The sequence below is a fragment of the Podarcis filfolensis genome, assembly GCF_964270895.1.
Source record: "Podarcis filfolensis genome assembly, chromosome: 16".
NCBI lineage: Eukaryota > Metazoa > Chordata > Lepidosauria > Squamata > Lacertidae > Podarcis > Podarcis filfolensis.
The window spans coordinates 37,610,100-37,628,686 of record NC_139620.1 but is presented as its reverse complement, the minus strand read 5'-3'; the positions used below and the strand labels follow the sequence as shown (position 1 = coordinate 37,628,686).

At 41.6% G+C, this 18,587-nt stretch overlaps 1 protein-coding gene and 1 long non-coding RNA gene across 2 annotated transcripts in view; one reads left to right on the top strand and one right to left on the bottom strand.

The window, feature by feature from the left end:
• Window positions 1-18,587, bottom strand: part of LOC310751424 — a 226,988-nt gene that overhangs the window by 62,464 nt on the left and 145,937 nt on the right. The gene's annotated exons all lie outside the window — the stretch shown is intronic.
• Window positions 1,588-9,934, top strand: LOC310750927 (vomeronasal type-2 receptor 26-like; the record flags this gene model as incomplete). Its single annotated transcript, XM_083589324.1, has 2 exons — window positions 1,588-1,756; window positions 9,033-9,934. 2 exons carry the CDS (start codon window positions 1,588-1,590, stop codon window positions 9,932-9,934), a joined length of 1,071 nt encoding a protein of 356 aa, XP_083445450.1.

The following is an 18,587-nucleotide window of genomic DNA, read 5'->3' as shown; positions in this document are numbered from 1 at the left end:
GTTCAACCAGGTAAGAATTTATTCAGGGTTTTCTCTAGTTTTTTGCTCAGTGTCCAAAAACTGCCTCATTGCAACACATTGAATCATCAGTTATCAGAATCAGACTTGATCTGTGAAGGAAATATCAGGCTGTATCACTGATAAAAGGAAAGCTATCTTATTTCTAGGTTTATTATCTAGACAATATGGCCAAAAGTAGAAAAAATTAATCTGGCTTGGAACCAACTGGTGAAGAAGACCCCTGCAACCAGCCGGATTGGAACCTCTACTCACTAGCAGACTCAATCCTCCTCAATTTGACTGCTTGTGTCCCCCTGCTTGGAAAAGTGCAGTGTGGGGCTATTTGAAAGCTCTGTTGCAAGGAGCTCTCTGTGCTGCTCTTTGCAGATGCTGCCTGCCTTTCCTTCAGAATCACCCCAATTCAACCTGGGATTTGGCCAAATCTGTTCCACAGCCCTAATTTGTACCCCACAATTACTCCAGGCACAGTCAATTCATTATTGAAAGCTGCTCATTGGTTTGCAGCATTATGGTAAACATACAAAACACATTCCTTTGCATTGGCTGCAGAGTTAAATGATAAACTGAATGTTCACAGAAACCGCAGGTACAAACTATTATTTTTAGGACCTGGCTAAGATAAGATACATGCAGGTGATGAAGACGGTAACTCTGCAAGCAAACAGCACTGCAAGAATCCACCAAAAGCAAACAATTACAGTTGCAATCAAAATTATTCAACCCCCATTGCAAATCAGGTTTATTATCAAAATTTACAGAATTTCAGCTCTTTGCAAAAGCAATTGAAATAGCTCCATTAAATGGTTGCTTCAAGTGGTTTCCCCAAATTCAGCTGAAAATGCAACCCATACTGGCTTCTTCGGTCTCACTGTTATTCACCCCCTGAATAGCATCCATCACAACAGTGCAAATGCAACAGGTGTTGTCTCAAGCACACCTGATGCAACTAATCAAGGGCTTCAGGTGTGCTTGAGCTGGAACACATGAAATACCTGAACTCGCAAGGGCTTTGTTGAGTGTCAAATGTTGCTGTATGTGAGCCAAGTTAGGAGAATAATATAAGAAAGTAAGAGAAGAGCTCATCGCCCTTCACAAACAAGGATACATGTATACAAAAGATAGCAAAGGTACTGAATGTTCCTAGATAAACCATTGGAAGCATAATTCGCAAGTTCAAAGTTAAAGGAACAGAGGCTAAACTACCTGGACAAGGCAGAATTTTGATAAATTTGAATGCAAGTGTATGTCAAAAATATATGAGCAATTTCTATATTCATGAGATACTGACCCAATAAGCTTTCACCTGAACATTTTCTAATTTGATAAGATATTGCCATGTCAATCTCCGAAGAAGTTCAAAAACATACCAATATGGTTTTCATAAAGGCAAAGGTACTGGAATAATGGTAGAAGCTCCAATGCTACAATTAGAGCTGAATTTAAGATCATCTTCAGATAAAACAAAAAACCTATAGGAAGTTCCAAAGTTCCAATGCTACAATTAGAGCTGGATTTAAGATCTATTGCTTAACCGTCATGTTTACTATTAGAAGATAGGTCAGTGAGATGCAAACTTCCAAACGATTTCCTTCTTTCATTTATGAACAGGCACAACCCACTTCTCTGTGTAATGAGAATTGTCATGTAGGTTATAGAAAGAACAAGAAGGAAGGAAAGCCATTCTGCTGCTATGATTGCCTTCCATGTCCAGAAGGGAAGATCTCAAACAAGGAGGGTAAGGAATGCATCACACGCTTTAATTTTACCTGTGCATCAGAAGCTCCTTTCTCTAGTGGGAAAAAAGTATAGAAGTAGCCAATATATATTCCGGCATCTCTTATATGCATTGTGCCAATTTCGGGACAGAAGACCTTTTTGTTTCACTGAGATTTCTTTATTTCTTTTTCATTTCCAGACATGGACGACTGTTCAGAATGCCCTGGAGATCAATATGCAAACAATGAACAGGATGGCTGCCTCCCCAAAGTCAAAACTTTCTTGTCTTTTGGAGAACCGTTGGGGATCAGTTTGGCCACGTTTGCCCTCTTCTTTTCCTTCATCACAGCTTTGGTGCTTCAAATATTCACAAAGCACAGAGATACTCCCATAGTTAAAGCCAACAACCGCAACCTAACTTATATTCTCCTCCTTTTCCTCCTGCTCTCCTTCCTTTGTGCCCTGCTCTTCATTGGCCAGCCTGAGGAAGTCACCTGCCTCATTCGACAAACTACTTTTGGCTTGATCTTCTCAGTGGCAATTTCTTGCATCTTGGCCAAAACTGCCATTGTGGTTCTAGCTTTCATGGCCACCAAACCAGGGTCCCGAATGAGGAAGTGGGTAGGGAAGCCACTGGGAACCCCAATTGTTTTTTCCTGCTCCCTTATGCAAGTGACAATTTGTACTGTGTGGCTGGCAACCTCTCCCCCATTCCCAGATGTTGACATGCATTCAATGACTGAAGAAATAATACTAGAATGTAATGAGGGTTCCACTTTCATGTTTTATTGTGTCCTGGGATTCATGGGTTTACTGGCCATTGTGAGCTTCACGGTGGCTTTCCTAGCTAGAAAGTTGCCTGACAGTTTCAATGAAGCCAAATTCATCACCTTCAGCATGTTGGTCTTTTGCAGTGTGTGGCTCTCCTTTGTTCCAACCTACTTGAGCACCAAGGGCAAATACATGGTGGCTGTGGAGATCTTCTCCATCTTGGCCTCCAGTTGTGGGTTACTGGGCTGCATCTTTTCCCCCAAATGCTATGTTATTTTACTGAGGCCTGAGCTGAACAGCAGGGAGCAGCTAATAAGAAGACAGTTTTAAATAATCCAGAAGTCTGAATCATGCTTGTAATTCTAGGTGTCTGTTATTGCTGTTTTATTTACGTGTGTGTAATTAGAAATCTGGGATACTCATGTCCCTAGAAATTAAAGAATCAACAAGTAAACAAATAATTCAAGAATTAACAAGTAAACAATAAAAAAGATCTGGAGCAACCCCAAAGAGCTCCTTTGGGAGAAATTGTGAGGACACAATTATGGAAGTGGTGAATTGATTACTGATTCTGTGGCAATGCTTTTGGGCACAACTGGCCAGGACATGACCCTGTCTGCAACAAAAGGGGTTCGGTCAGTCAACCAGCTACCAATCTACCTAACAGTTCCCTCATTCAACCCACATTTCCCCAGTTTCTTCACAAACTTTACTGATATCAAGGTACACTCTGGCCACAGCACAACACTAACCATTTCTGGCTTTTGTAAGGAAATGTAACACTCTGTATTCCGCCTGCAACTGGAATCTGTATTATTTTAACTATTTCCTCCCTCCCCTTAATGGGTGTACAAGGTAGCATCTTTGGGGTCTAAAATGCTGAAAATCATGTCTTCATTAGTGACACATGTACAGCTAGAGGAAATGTGATTAAGGAAGAGTGTTGGAAAAACTAGGAAGCTCCCTTCAGGGAATCCAGTTTGCAGCTGGACTGCTTGCTTGCCTGGGGCACTCAAAATTACAAGAGCACTACTCAATAATAAATATGCATAATTATTTTGATCTTACTATAAGTCACAGAGCTCAATGCTCTAAGGCAATAACTTTCAAACTGGTAATTATCTCAAATTGCTGGGTTTCATCATCCATCTTGCCAAACCCCATGTACATTTTATCAGGCCATGAACACAATCAATATCAGAGTGTGAAAGTGCATATAAAATAAATCCTGTGTCATTCAGAGCCCACATGAGAAATTTTGAATATGCAGGTTTTCATGAATCAGATCATTGGCATTTTCCCTTTATCAAAATAATCCAGAGTCGTTCAATGAAAGTTCTTGTAATGCAGTTTATGGTAGATGAGATAAAAATCTGACTTTCAGCATCCCTGTTGGCCCCAAGATGGTTGGAACATTTCTGCTGCAGATTCTTCTCTTCCTGTGGCTACAGTTGCCTCCAACTGAGAGCAAGGAACACTCTGCCAGATGCACCATGATGGAGCCTTTCCAGCTTCCATACCAGAATTATCAGAAAGGGGACCTAATCATTGGAGGAATTGTTACCTATTTTGGCTTTTTATTTGAAGAAATGGATTTCCATGAGCACCCAAACACAAAGCTTATAGATGAACTTCTGTAAGGAAAAAACTTTATCCTTCATAGGGTACCCTTGGTGAGCTCATGTATGCTACAATTACACCAAACATACGTTAGCATGCTCAGAACACGTTTCCCTGTCACTTTTATCAAGTAGGATGTGAAACATATATTTTCTTCTTTTTACATTGTGATCTGGTCATCTTCTTCTTTGTTGCTTTATTCCACTTCTTGGGGTTTCTATCTTCTGCCTGTTCTGCTTTCTCATCACCTGAGCCCATGGCTCTCACCACTTTCTCCCAACTTCATCCTCATCCTCCCTCTGTGTTTCCTTTCGCACCATTAACGTCCGGTTTTCCTTTGCTGCAAAGCTTGATTTTCATATTCACAATCACTCTCTTTTAATCTGACAGTCACAGATGAATGTGACATATAAATAACATAGAATCTGGATTATATTCTCTGGTATACAATGTAAACCATATTGGGTAAAAAACTGATGTAAACCATATTGGGTATCAAAACTGAGTTATATGCAGCGTATTAATAAAACTAATTTAGTCTGATCAATTAATCCTAATGGGCCTTATCTAAGTATGACTAACATTGGCTACAGTATTTTTTGTACAGCCACAATTTTCTTTGAAGGAGGGAAGGATGGTGACTCAGTTACTGTGAAAGAATAAATCCTATTCCATCTGATGTGCTCTGGTCTCTACTCCCCACCTACACCAAGCACTGATTATCTGAGAGGCACAAGTCAGAATTTCTGACTTGGGAACTTCTCTTCCAGTAAGTGTGAAATAGCTGTTTGCTTTAGCCACCTGTGAGGACCCATAATTTTAGGCACCAGTGGTACACCTGCGAATAACAGATTTATTTACATATGTGTGTTTCAGGATATGTATGCTCTGTACAAAATTAAATGCTTTTTAGATGCGATATTCTTAAAGCTGACTGAATATTGTCCATGGGGTCAACTATCAACTGTTGACACATAAAATGGATATATAGTTTGTTTGTTAGCTTATTTGTTTCATTTAATCTTTTGGAATTTGCCAGAGAGAGCCAGAAAGTTACCAATGTGCTTAAGAGGGAGAGGAGGAGAATACCTCTGACACAAAGTATAACTCTTTTATTAGTGACACACTGAAGTACTACCAGAATACCCTCTCCCTGGTGTTTGCTGTAAAGGAAATAAACGAGAAACCTAATATCCTCCTGAATATGACCTTTGGGTTCCACGTCACTGATAGCTACTTAAATGCAAGGTTGACTTATCAGAACACCCTGAAACTTCTGTCCATCACAGAAAGGATTGTCCCCAACTTTATATGTGAGAAGACGAAAAATAAGATGGCTTTTATTGGGGGACTTGACTCTGACATCTCTCTCTACATGGCTACTGTCTTAAGCATATACAAGATTCCACAGGTATAGTAAGTGTGGGGGCTGTGAAGCTTTTCTGCTTCTGATTCAATAATTATCTTCTGGGTTCTCAATACTGTCTTTTGCTTTGGTTCATTTTTATGATAAAGTGAAATAAAAAAAACTGATACAAAAGCACCTGGGGGAGGTATGCAGTAGTGGTGGGAGTGGAGGGGCTTTGGTGCTTGCCTGACTCTGTCTCCCATGTGTCACTGGGAAGCAGCAGGGAGGTTGGAACTGGGCAAATGCAGCAGCAGGAGTCTTCCTTCTGCTCCCAGGAAGCTGCACAACATCAGCTGCAAGAGGTCAGAGAAACCCTGCTCCTTCTCTGCACCAACAACTGTTAGAGATATGCGTAATGTTCTTGTGAAATCAATATGCATCCATAAATGGAGTCGAGAAATTCTCATGGGTTTTTTCTTCAAGCAGATACTTGGAATGAACCATAACCGTTTGCTCTAACTCTCTAATTCTTGTGGGGTTGATTTCTTCCTCCAGATTGCTTACTGTGTATTAGCTCCAGTGAGAAGCCCAGAGTTGCAGCCCCAGACATTCTACCGAACGGTGCCCAATGAGAAATATCAATATGCAGGGATTGTCATGCTACTTCTACATTTCCAGTGGACATGGGTAGGAATTGTGGCATCCGATGATGAAAATGGAGAGACCTTTATGCAAACCTTAGTGCCAATGCTTTCCTGGCATGGAGTCTGTACAGCTTTCAATGAAAAACTACCAGCCATATCTCAGGGTCTAGATAATTTCAGTTCCCTGGAACTCCTTCGGGCCAAGTCCTCTTTCCTGATGGCCTCAGAAGTCAACATATTGGTTATGTTTGCAGAACTTCAGACCATTACAGTTGTGAAATGGATGCAATATTTTTTTTCATTAGCTGAAGATATTGAAGAGAATTCTATAGGCACCGTGTGGGTTTTGACAGCCCAGTGGGCTTTCACTTCAGAAACAACCCAAAGATATTATGATATACAAGTCTTTGATGGTGCCTTGTCTTTTGCAATTCACACAGAGGAAGTCCAGGGATTTAAAGAATTCCTTCAGACCCTGAACCCCAACTCTCCAAATGGAGATGGGTTCCTCCATGCTTTTTGGCAACAGGCATTCAACTGTTTATTTTCTGCTTCCAATGGGCACAAGGAAAACACAAAGAGCTGCACTGGCCATGAGAGTCTGGAGAGCCTTCCTGGGCATATTTTTGAAATGACCATGACTGGCCAAAGTTACAGTATCTATAATGCGGTTTATGCCATTGCACATTCTTTACATCAGATGCACTCATCCAGGTCAAAACGCAGAATGATGTCAGGCAGAGGTGGGCTCGATCCTCCAAAACTGCAACCTTGGCAGGTAAGATTTCCTATTCAGAATTAACCTTTGCCTGGGGCTAATCTAATGAGCGATGATACACAGTCCATAGAATGAATACACACAAACACAGGGACATAGATATATATACACACACAACTGCTTAAGGCTTTTACCTTTCCTCTACAACTATTCCCACATTCTTTTCAATGCTTAACTGTTTTTCCTTTCCTTCAAGCTGAAGGAGCCACAATCAAGATAGGACCTGTACTTCCCTTCCATTTGCAGGAACAGTTGAAGGAGTTATGGCACTCTGTACCCTTTCCCAGCCTCTCTAGGAACATGGGCTGTCAAGACATGTGGAAGCATCTCTTGGATGGGGAAAAGTAAATAAACAAACAAAAGAAGGAGATCAGGGAAAACCCACCATGAGCTGCCCCCCATTTCTTTGCCCCCTTCTCCCTGCACACCCACCTTGCAGGAGGCGCAGTTCCAGGGCTTCCTGACATGGCACCATTTTGCCTTTGCACACGGACCCCAGAGCTGAACCCTCACGCAAGTGGCAGGCCAGCTGTACTTGCTAGAAATACTTATGTGTTTCAAATGTTGTAGACTGCACAGTTTTGGACTACTTTGCATTGCGTGGAATATATTGATGGATACTTCTTGTTTCTAAAATCCATTAAAGCTCTCCTTTTTTAAACTTTGCCTTTGTTTTCTTCTGTCTAGCTGCACTCGTTCTTGAGGAGTATCTCCTTTAACAACAGTGCTGGTGACTTAGTGTCCTTTGATGAGAAGGGAGAATTAGCAGGTGGATTTGATATTATTAACTGGGTTACTTTTCCAAACCAAACCTTCTCCCGTGTGAAAGTAGGAAAGGTAGTTCCAGAAGAATCACAAAATGTAGAATTCAGCATGGATGAGGAAGCCATCACATGGCACAGATCTTTTAATCAGGTGGGACCATTGGATTTTAAAAAACGAGGTATTGTTATTAAGAATACAAATTATAAGGTTAATGTAGACATTCTTTATCATAAATAAGCAAATTGTTTAAGTATAATCCATTTCCAGCAAGTTATTTTACCATCAAATATGAGGTCAGAAGTAAAGATTTTCTTCTTTATGGTCCTCCTTTAGAAGTATATAATGGTGATATATTCCACTATATTGCATATGGAATATTGTTGGCTTCCAACTCCCATCCTCCCTGATCAATGGCCAGGCTGGTTTTCAGACTGAGGAGAGTTGCAGTCCAATACCATCTGGTGGACCAAAGGTTCCACATCCCTTATATTTCAGTCTAACATTTTAATGCTATGCACATTTATGTAGGAGTAAATCATGCTGAACCAAGTGAGATTTACAGCTCAGAAGACAAGGACAGGATAAGTTACCCATTTGTTTTGAAAGAAGATTGATGGTCTTGTGGTGCTTCCTATTTTACCTTCTCTGTCAACTCCCAGTATGTCAAAGTCTGTTGTCTTCTCTGTCCTCTCTCACTCCTCCATCTTTATGCAGATGAAGAATTCAATATTCCTTCTCATTCACTCTCAATATTTACATTGCAATTTATTTACGCATACAACACACCTTTCTGGAACAATGTTAATCAGTCAGCTGATCTCTTCTCTTTGGTTAAAACTGTGTTGTTCACAAGGCACAAGAGAGCTACATTTTCTCACCTTTTTATGGCTAGGTGCTGCCCCTTGCCTTGTGTAATGATCACTGCCAGCCAGGCTACAGCAGGAAAAAGAAGGAGGGGTTGCCATTTTGTTGCTATGATTGTGCTTCGTGTCCATATGGGATGATTTCAAATCAGATGGGTAAGAAACATCATCTGCTATTTTGTATAATGCTTCCTAATACCTATTTCAACTTCCCCCAGGGAATCTGGTATTACTATTTTGCACATTGTACCACAAAGAATTGTGACCAACTCTAGCTAAGGGCACAACTAAAGGCCATGTTTCTGATCATTAACTGCAGATGAAGGACAGAGTAGATGAAAAATCCATGCACCTTAGGCCTATCAAAACCTAAAGCCTATTGTGGATTATGCATAAATTGTACAAACTGTTGTTAATATCCACTTATCTCTGATACTTTTTCCAACTAATTAATGCCTTATTTGTTGGAACTCATATATCACACATTTGATTTTGATTTTTTTCAGATATGGATTATTGTTTCCAATGCCAAGATGACCAGTTTCCAAACAAGGCCAGAGATCAATGCATCCCCAAACGCCAACATTTTCTTTCCTACACAGAACCTTTAGGGTTCGTTTTAGCTTCCTTAGCCCTGGTCTTTTCTCTGGTCACAGCTTTGATACTTGGCGTCTTCTCTAGGAATGGGGACACTCCCATTGTCAAAGCCAACAACCGGGACCTCACCTACACTCTGCTTACTTCCCTCTTGCTCTGCTTCCTCTGCTCCTTGCTGTTCATTGGCCAGCCTCACCCAGTGAGCTGCTCTTTACGACAAGCTGCTTTTGGCATCATCTTCTCCATTGCTGTGTCTTGTGTCTTGGCCAAAACCATCACGGTGGTTCTGGCTTTCGTGGCCACCAAACCAGGATCCAGGATGAGGAAATGGGTGGGGAAATCTCTCACAAACTCTGTGCTTCTTGGTTGCTGCTCCGTTCAAACCAGCATTTGTGCTGCTTGGCTCTGTACGGCTCCTCCATTCCCAGATGTGGACATGAACTCTCTGCTGGAGGAAATCATTGTGGAATGCAACGAAGGTTCTGTTGCGATGTTTTATTCTGTCCTGGGTTATCTGGGATTCCTGGCCATGGTCAGCTTCACTATGGCTTTCCTGGCCAAGAGGTTGCCGGACAGTTTCAACGAAGCCAAGTTCATCACCTTCAGCATGTTGGTATTCTGCAGCGTTTGGCTGTCCTTTGTTCCCTCTTATCTGAGCACCAAAGGAAAGCAGATGGTGGCTGTGGAGGTCTTTTGCATCTTGGCCTCCAGCGCAGGTTTGCTGGGTTGTATCTTTCCCCCCAAATTATATATAATTCTTCTCAGGCCTGACTTGAACAGCAGAGACCACTTAATTCTGAGGAGCAAATAGGAATGAACTTGCATTAATGCTTTTACTTATTGCATTGTTTGCTGGCATTTATTGAATGAAAAGCAGAAAAAGCAATTCCTTGTATTTCTCAACACTCATCCTTTTCATCCTTTTCATTCCCAGAAAAAGCCTCAAACCTACATCTGTAATCAATAAAGCTGAGACCAGTTTTTAACCCCATAAAGTTGTTCTGTCAATTTGTTATCCTGTCAATACACTGATCTTCCATTCGTAAGGTGCTAAAGGTATATCCCTTCATTGGGACACATCATCTGTGTGAAACATGTAACTTCTGCTGAGGCTATACTTTATATATTTAGGTAAAAGCTATATTGTATTTATTTATATGTAATCAAGAAAGGCTGCTGATCTCAGAATGTAGCTGCAAAAGCCTGTATAACATGGCAGAACATTATGGACAATTAAAGGGTTGCATTTTAAATGCTTTCCTCCATCACACACCTGTGGATACACATGTCTGTACACATCCACCTGGCTTCACAATGTGAAGTTGCCACATTTCCAAGTGTGGCTTCAAAACAATTGAATGACATTTGTTACCCACTGGTCCTCATCTGCCTACAAATGAGACCCAGATTCTCTGAGTTTATCTTCTCCATGTAGGGCAGATACAGAGTGACTGGACTGAAGAACATTTCAGCTGTCAGGAGAACCTACAAAACCCCGCGCAAAGTGCTTTACACGTGCTGCTGCTGATAGTTCATAGATCAGGCTTGCAATTTGTGTTCATGAAGCTATGGAAACCCCAACAAGCTGCACTTGGGTTCCTTGCATAGCTCCATATGCAGCACTGTGAAGCCCAAAGATCAGCTGATAGCAGGGGCTTGCAGAGCACCATGTTTGCTGAGTTTCAGGCCCAATGAGCAGCTGATCATTCATGTGGGGAAAATGGGTTCTCTGATGTCTCTGTGATATCGGATGATGGAGAGGTATGCTGCCCCATCCCCATGTCACCTATGACCCATATATGTCACAACCTACAATTTTTAGGACAAGAAAGTAGAATCAAGAATATTCATGATATGAAGGATACTATAGCATCCTCCCTTTGGACATACAGTGGCACCTCCAGTTACTAATTTAATTTGTTCCGGAGGTCTGTTCTTATCTAGAAACGGAGAAAAAGATCTAGAGCAACTCCAAGACCTCCTTTGGGAGAAACTGTGAGGACACAATCAGGGCAGTGGTGAATTGCTTACCGTAGATTCCGGCGTATTAAGCAACTGGGCGTATTAGACGACCCCCCAAATTTGCAGCTGCAATTTGGGGGTTCGTCTTATAAGCCCAGTCGCCTAATACGCTGGGCAGCTCCGTGCCGGGAGAAAGCCACTCGGTGCAGAGCAGAGCCCGCCGCCTGCTGCTGCTACTTCCATGCCAGGCGGCTTTCTCCCAGCGTGGAGCCCGCACCACAGAGAAGATAAATTCAGAGATTCTGGGGCTGAGGTGGCATTTCTAGGCGAATGAGCACCAATGGGAAATACGTACCGAACAATTGTTTGGAAGTCCCACTTGGAAATGTGACAAATTCATTTTCTGAAGCAAGTGGGATGTGGCTGTGTATCTTCATGTGAATGATGACTGAAAGGATTAAAAATGTTCATTCATACTGTTTTGCCATGTTATACAGGCTTTTTCAGCAACATTCTGTGATCAGCAGCTTTCCTTGATTACATATAAATAGATATATGTATAATATAGTTTTCAAATACATATATAAAGTATAGACTTGGCAGAAGTTACATGTTTTACACTGACGATCTCTCTCCATGAAGGGATACACCTTTACTATATTAAACTAATTTCCCCACTAAAATTTCAACCATGTACACCACAGGTATGTTTAGGATTGCTTCATAAAATAATGTTATCTTACGTTATCTTGCTGCTATTCATAAGTATAGCGACTGACAGATCAGATGATTTCTGGATTATTCTACAACCATTCATTACACTGAACCATGGTGCTATAAATCCATGACAGCAGCCATTGTTTTCTCGATGCAATGCAAGGCAGGCCAGCCTCCTCAGACCATCACAGGATGTCTCTGGGCTATTCACAGATCCAGTTTACAAAGCGTGCACTTATAGTCACAGGTACTAGGTGCAGTGGAGAGTAGTAGGGTAATTGGGGCACTACTCTGAAAATTCCCATATTTCCCCAGAAGCTCTTCTTTTAGGAATAGTAGGAAATGAAATAAATAGAAAGGACTGTAAACTTTTCCAATATGCAGTTACAGCGGCGAGAGTATTAATGGCCCAAAGATGGAAACAGGAGGAAGTACCGACCCTGGAAGAATGGAGAACGAAAATGATGGACAATGCAAAACTGGATAAATTAACTGGGAAGATTAGATATCAATGAGACCATAAGTTCATCGAGGACTGGGGAAAATTTGTAGAGTATCTGAAAAATATATGTGAAGAACAAACAACGTTCGTGGGATTTCAAGAAGCTCTGTGAAAGGCTGAGGAGTATTGTAAAAAAGAAAAATAAGATTGGGAAGGTATATAAAAAGGCAGTATTAAATTTAAGAAATGCATAACTAAAATTTAACTACGGATGATTGGCAGATAAGCTGAAGGAAGTCCATAATATATAATTTGTGATAAACCTTTGGTATGGTACCATATGTATATTGTATTGAAAACTAATAAAAACTTTTATAAAAAAAAAGAAAAAGAAAATTCCCATATTTCCTCCCCCAAGCTACCTGCAGGACCTCAGCAAATCATGTGGTGGTTCTATTTACTGACTCTGGCTCCACTTCCTGTTGGTCTCCTTGCCTTCTCCTTCCCTAATAGTCCCCATGAGCAGCAGCTGCCACTAGCTTGCTGTTTCAAGGGCTACAAGACAAAAAGTTTCAAAACATGCCAAGAGAAAAGGAATTCAGACTCAACATATTCCTCCAAAATCCCTGCATGAGAACATTGCTCTATATTCAAAGCACAAATACACAAGATATTTTGGAAAAAACCTGAACTGTGCATTGTTGATGATAAAAGTTTTAATCATCTATTCATTTAATGTTTTAACCACTGTTACATTCCATTGGTTTCATGTCTTATTTTGCATGGTCGCTGTATATACAGTACATAGTTAAACTATGGAAGTCACTCCCACAGGGGGCAGGGATGACCACCAGACTAGATGGCTTTAAAAGAGCCCTAGACAAATTCACAGAGGAGAGGGCTATTGATGTCTCCTAGCCAGGATGGCTCAGCTCTGATGCCACAGTTGGAGGCAGCCATGTTCCTGAATACGAGTTGCTGGAAACCGAAGGAGGGGAAAGTGTTATTGTGCTTGAATCCTGCTTGCAGCTTTCCCTTTGAGGCATCTGGTTGGCCACTGTGAGAACAGGAGGCTGGACCAGAAGGGCTATGGGCCTGATCCACTAGGCTCTTCCTGTGTTCTTATGTATTACAGTGTTTAGATTTAGATTATTCTGCAGACCACTTTCAGCACAGATTCACTTGTGGAAAATGCTGTATACAAATAGCCAATGACAAGAGAGGGATGGAAAAGATGAAAAGGATACGAATTGAGAAATACAAGGAATTACTTTTTTCTGCTTTTCGTTCAATAAATGCCAGCAAACAATGCAAAAATTAAAAGCATTAATGCAAGTTGATTCCTATTTGCTTCTCAGAATTAAGTGGTCTTTGCTGTTCAAGTCGGGCCTCAGAAGAAGTATGTACAATTTAGGGGAAAAGATACAACCCAGCAAACCTGCGCTGGAGGCCAAGATGCAAAAGACCTCCACAGCCACCATCTGCTTTCCTTTGGTGCTCAGATAAGAGGGAACAAAGGACAGCCAAACGCTGCAGAACACCAACATGCTGAAGGTGATGAACTTGGCTTCGTTGAAACTGTCAGGCAACCTCTTGGCCAGGAAAGCCATAGTGAAGCTGACCATGGCCAGGAATCCCAGATAACCCAGGACAGAATAAAACATCGCGACAGAACCTTCGTTGCATTCCACAATGATTTCCTCCAGCAGAGAGTTCATGTCCACATCTGGGAATGGAGGAGCCGTACAGAGCCAAGCAGCACAAATGCTGGTTTGAACGGAGCAGCAACCAAGAAGCACAGAGTTTGTGAGAGATTTCCCCACCCATTTCCTCATCCTGGATCCTGGTTTGGTGGCCATGAAAGCCAGAACCACCGTGATGGTTTTGGATAAGACACAAGACACAGCAATGGAGAAGATGATGCCAAAAGCAGCTTGTCGTAAAGAGCAGCTCACTGGGTGAGGCTGGCCAATGAACAGCAAGGAGCAGAGGAAGCAGAGCAAGAGGGAAGTAAGCAGAGTGTAGGTGAGGTCCCGGTTGTTGGCTTTGACAATGGGAGTGTCCCCATTCCTAGAGAAGGCGCCAAGTATCAAAGCTGTGACCAGAGAAAAGACCAGGGCTAAGGAAGCTAAAACAAACCCTAAAGGTTCTGCATAGGAAAGAAAATGTTGGCGTTTGGGGATGCATTGATCTCTGTCCTTGTTTGGAAATTGGTCATCTTGGCAGTGGAAACAATAATCCATATCTGAAAAAAATAAAAATGAAATGAGTGATATATGAGTTTCGACAAATAATACATTAATTAGTTGGAAAAAGTATCAGAAATAAGTGAATATTGAAAACTGTACAATCTCCTGTCATTATGCATAATCCGCAATAGGTTCTACTCTGTCTTTCATCTGCAGTTAACAATCAGAAACATTGTCTTTGGTTGTGCCCTTAACTACAGTTGGTCACACCCAGAGAAATCTTCATGGTGATGCAGGATTCTTGAGAACAGCCACTTTGGGCTCTGAGGCTGGGCTGAGGACAGTTCTCCATAAGGAGACAGTTTTATGCTTTTTTTCTGGCTCACAACTAAAACTATCCACTCCTAACAATGTAGCATGTAGGAAGCAGGCAGATACCACCAGACATATTCCACACCTATTTCCAGAGATCTCCTTTGTAAAAGTTCTGGATCTAGTTTCCCCAACTGTCTCTTTTTTCTTCCAGATATCAGTGCAGCTGCTCTTCTCTTTAGGAGTACTGAACTACTAATAGAGGGAAACAGTTGAAATAGACATCAGGAAGATTATACAAAATAGCAGGTGATGTCTCCTACCCGTTTGATTTGAAATCATCCCATGTGGACATGAAGCACAATCATAGCAACAAAATGGCAACCCCTCCTTCTTTTTCCTGCTGTAGCCTGGCTGGCAGCGATCATTACACAAGGCAAGGGGCAGCACCTAGCCATAAAAAGAGGAGAAAATGTAGCTCTCTTGTGCCATGTAAACAACACAGTTTTAACCAAAGAGAAGAGATCAGCTAACTGATTAACATTATTCCAGAAAGGCATGTTGTATGCGTAGATAAACTGTAATGTAAATATTAGGAGTGAATGAGAAGGAGGATAGAGAGAGGACAGATAAGACAACAGAATTTGAAATAGGTAAAGGTAAAGGGACCCCTGACCATTAGGTCCAGTCATGGTTGACTCTGGGGTTGTGGGGCTCATCTTGCTTTATTGGCCAAGGGAGCCGGCGTACAGCTTCCGGGTCATGTGGCCAGCATGACTAAGCCTCTTCTGGCGAACCACAGCAGCACATGGAAAGGCCGTTTACCTTCCCGCCGTAGCTGTACCTATTTATCTACTTCCACTTTGAGTGCTTTCGAACTGCTAGGTTGGCAGGAGCAGGGACCGAGCAATGGGAGCTCACCCCGTCACGGGGATTCGAAGTGCCGACCTTCTGTCCTAGGCTCTGTGGTTTAACCCACAGCGCCACCTGTGTCCCCAGAATTTGAAATACAGGGAGTTAAAAAAGAAGGTAACATAGGAAGCTCCTCAAGACCATCAATCTTCTTTCAAAACAAATGGGTAACTTAGCGTCCCTTTGTCTTCTGAGCTTTAAATCTCACTTGGTTCAGCATGATTTACTCGTACATAAATGTGCAACGCATTGAAATGTTTTGAAATCCTATATATCAGGGATGTGGAACCATTGGTCCAGCAGATGGTATTGGACTGTAACTCTCATCAGTCTTAAAACCAGCCTGGCCAGTGATCAGGGAGGATGGGAGATGGTAGTCAACAATATTCCATATGCAATACAGTGGAATATATTACCATTATATACTTTCAAACCAGAACTCTAAGGAAGAAAATATCTACTTCTCACCTCATGTACAATGGTAAAATAACATGGGTTATACTTAAACAATTTGCAAATTAATGATAAAGAATATCTACATTAAACTTATTATTTGTATTCTTAATAAAAGAATCTCATTTTTAAGAATCCAATGGTCCCACCTGATTAAAAGCTCTGTGCCATGTAATGGCTTCCTCATCCATGCTGAAGTCTACATTTTGTGATTCTTCTGGAACTACCTTTCCTACTTTCACTCGGGAGAAGGTTTGGTTTGGAAAAGTAACCCAGTTAATAATATCAAATCCACCTGCTAACTCCCCCTTCTCATCAAAGGACACTAAGTCACCAGCACTGTTGTTAAAGGAGATACTCCTCAAGAACGAGTGCAGCTAGGTAGATGAAAACAAAGGCAAAGTTTAAAAAAGGAGAGCTTTTATGGATTTTACAAAGGAGAAGTATCCATCAATATATTTCACACAATGGAAAGTAGTTAAAAATTGTGCAGTCTACAACATTTGAAAAACATAAGTATTTCTAGTAATAACAGCTGGCCTGCCACTTGTGTGAGGGTTCAGCTCTGCTGTCAATGTGCAAAGACAAAATGGTGCCATGTCAGGAAGCCCTGGAACTGCCCCTCCTGCAAGGTGGGTGTGCAGAGAGAAAGGGACAAAGAAATGTGGGGCAGCTCATGGTGGGTTTTCCCTGATGTCCTTTTTTTTTGTTCACTTTTCCCCACCAATGTAAAGTGACCTGAACTTGCAGCTCCACTATAATCAATGAACACCACTGGAAGGGAGTTAAAAAGCAGACCAGGCAACCACATTTGAAAATAGCCCTATATGTTCCTCTTTAGTGCAGAAAGAAATGCAGCTTCTAGAAAATAGTGGGTGTCGGTGGACAGAATTGGTTGGCAGTCATGGGTAGAAACAAACCTTAATTGTTTCAAACAAATTCTTAATTTTTCATAATTCTCATTTCTCTTGCTCAACTTTGCAAAGGTTTATTCTGAATAGGAAATCTTACCTGCCAAGGTTGCAGTTTTGGAGGATCGAGCCCAGCTCTGCCTGCCACCATTCTGCGTTTTGACCTGGATGAGTTCATCTGATGTAAAGAATGTGCAATGGCATAAACCGCATTATAGATACTGTAACTTTGGCCAGTCATGGTCATTTCAAAAATATGCCCAGGAAGGCTCTCCAGACTCTCATGGCCAGTGCAGGTCTTTGTGTTTTCCTTGTGCCCATTAGAAGCAGAAAATAAACAGTTGAATGCCTGTTGCCAAAAAGCCTGGAGGAACCCATCTCCATTTGGAGAGTTGGGGTTCAGGGTCTGAAGGAATTCTTTAAATCCCTGGACTTTCTCTGTGTGAATTGCAAAAGACAAGGCACCATCAAAGACTTGTATGTCATAATACCTTTGCATTGTTTCTGAAGAGAAAGCCCACTGGGCTGTCAAAACCCACACGGTGCCTGTAGACCTCTCTGCAACATCTTCAGCTACTGAATAGAAATATTGCATCCATTTCACAACTGTAATGGTCTCAGGTTCTGCACACAGAACCAAAATGTTGACTTCTGAGGCCACCAGGAAAGAGGACTTGGCCCGAATGCGTTCCAAGGAACTGAAATTATCTAGACCCTGAGATAAGGCTGGTAGTTTTTCACTGAAAGCTGCACAGACTCCATGCTGGGAAAGCATTGGCACTAAGCTTTGCATAAAGGTCTCCCCATTTTCATCATCGGATGCCACAATTCCTACCCATGTCCACTGGAAATGTAGAAGTAGCATGACAATCCCTGCATATTGATATTTCTCATTGGGCACCGTTCGGTAGAATGTCTGGGGCTGCAACTCCGGGCTTCTCACTGGAGCTAATACGCAGTAAGCAATCTGGAGGAAGAAATAAATCCCACAAGAATTGGAGAGTTAGAGGAAACGGTTATAAATAAAGGCATCAAGTTTTCCTATACTTTGTGGTGATGTACACCACTAAAATAATTCAAGATCTGGACCTATACCCACAGGTTTTGTTAGCTGGGAAGAAAGAAGCACTGCTCAACAGAACGGTGGAGGGATTGTCTGTTCAGAAACTCTTTTGTACTTGGACATTGTCATATATTTCATGAGGGGGAAACCTATGGCTCTCCAGAACTTCTTGGTCTCCTTGACAATTGAGCAAAAGTGGTTGGGGCTAGTGGACAAAATCAGGACAAGCATTTCCCTTGCTTAGTTTGAACTTTTGTGATGAGACACAACTAGGGTTAGGAGAGGAATTCTGTTCAATTAACATATTAATAATTTTAAAAATCTCCTGATTCAGAATTCCTGCAACAGTTTGTGAGCCAAAATGCAGCTGTCCTCTGACCTTTGTACTTCTCTGAATTTTGCAATTGGCTTCCCCAACCAAAAGCAAAGATTTATATTCAAATCACACTGGTCGCAAAAGTGCATACATTAGTGAAAATGAAATCCAAAATTATATTACATTA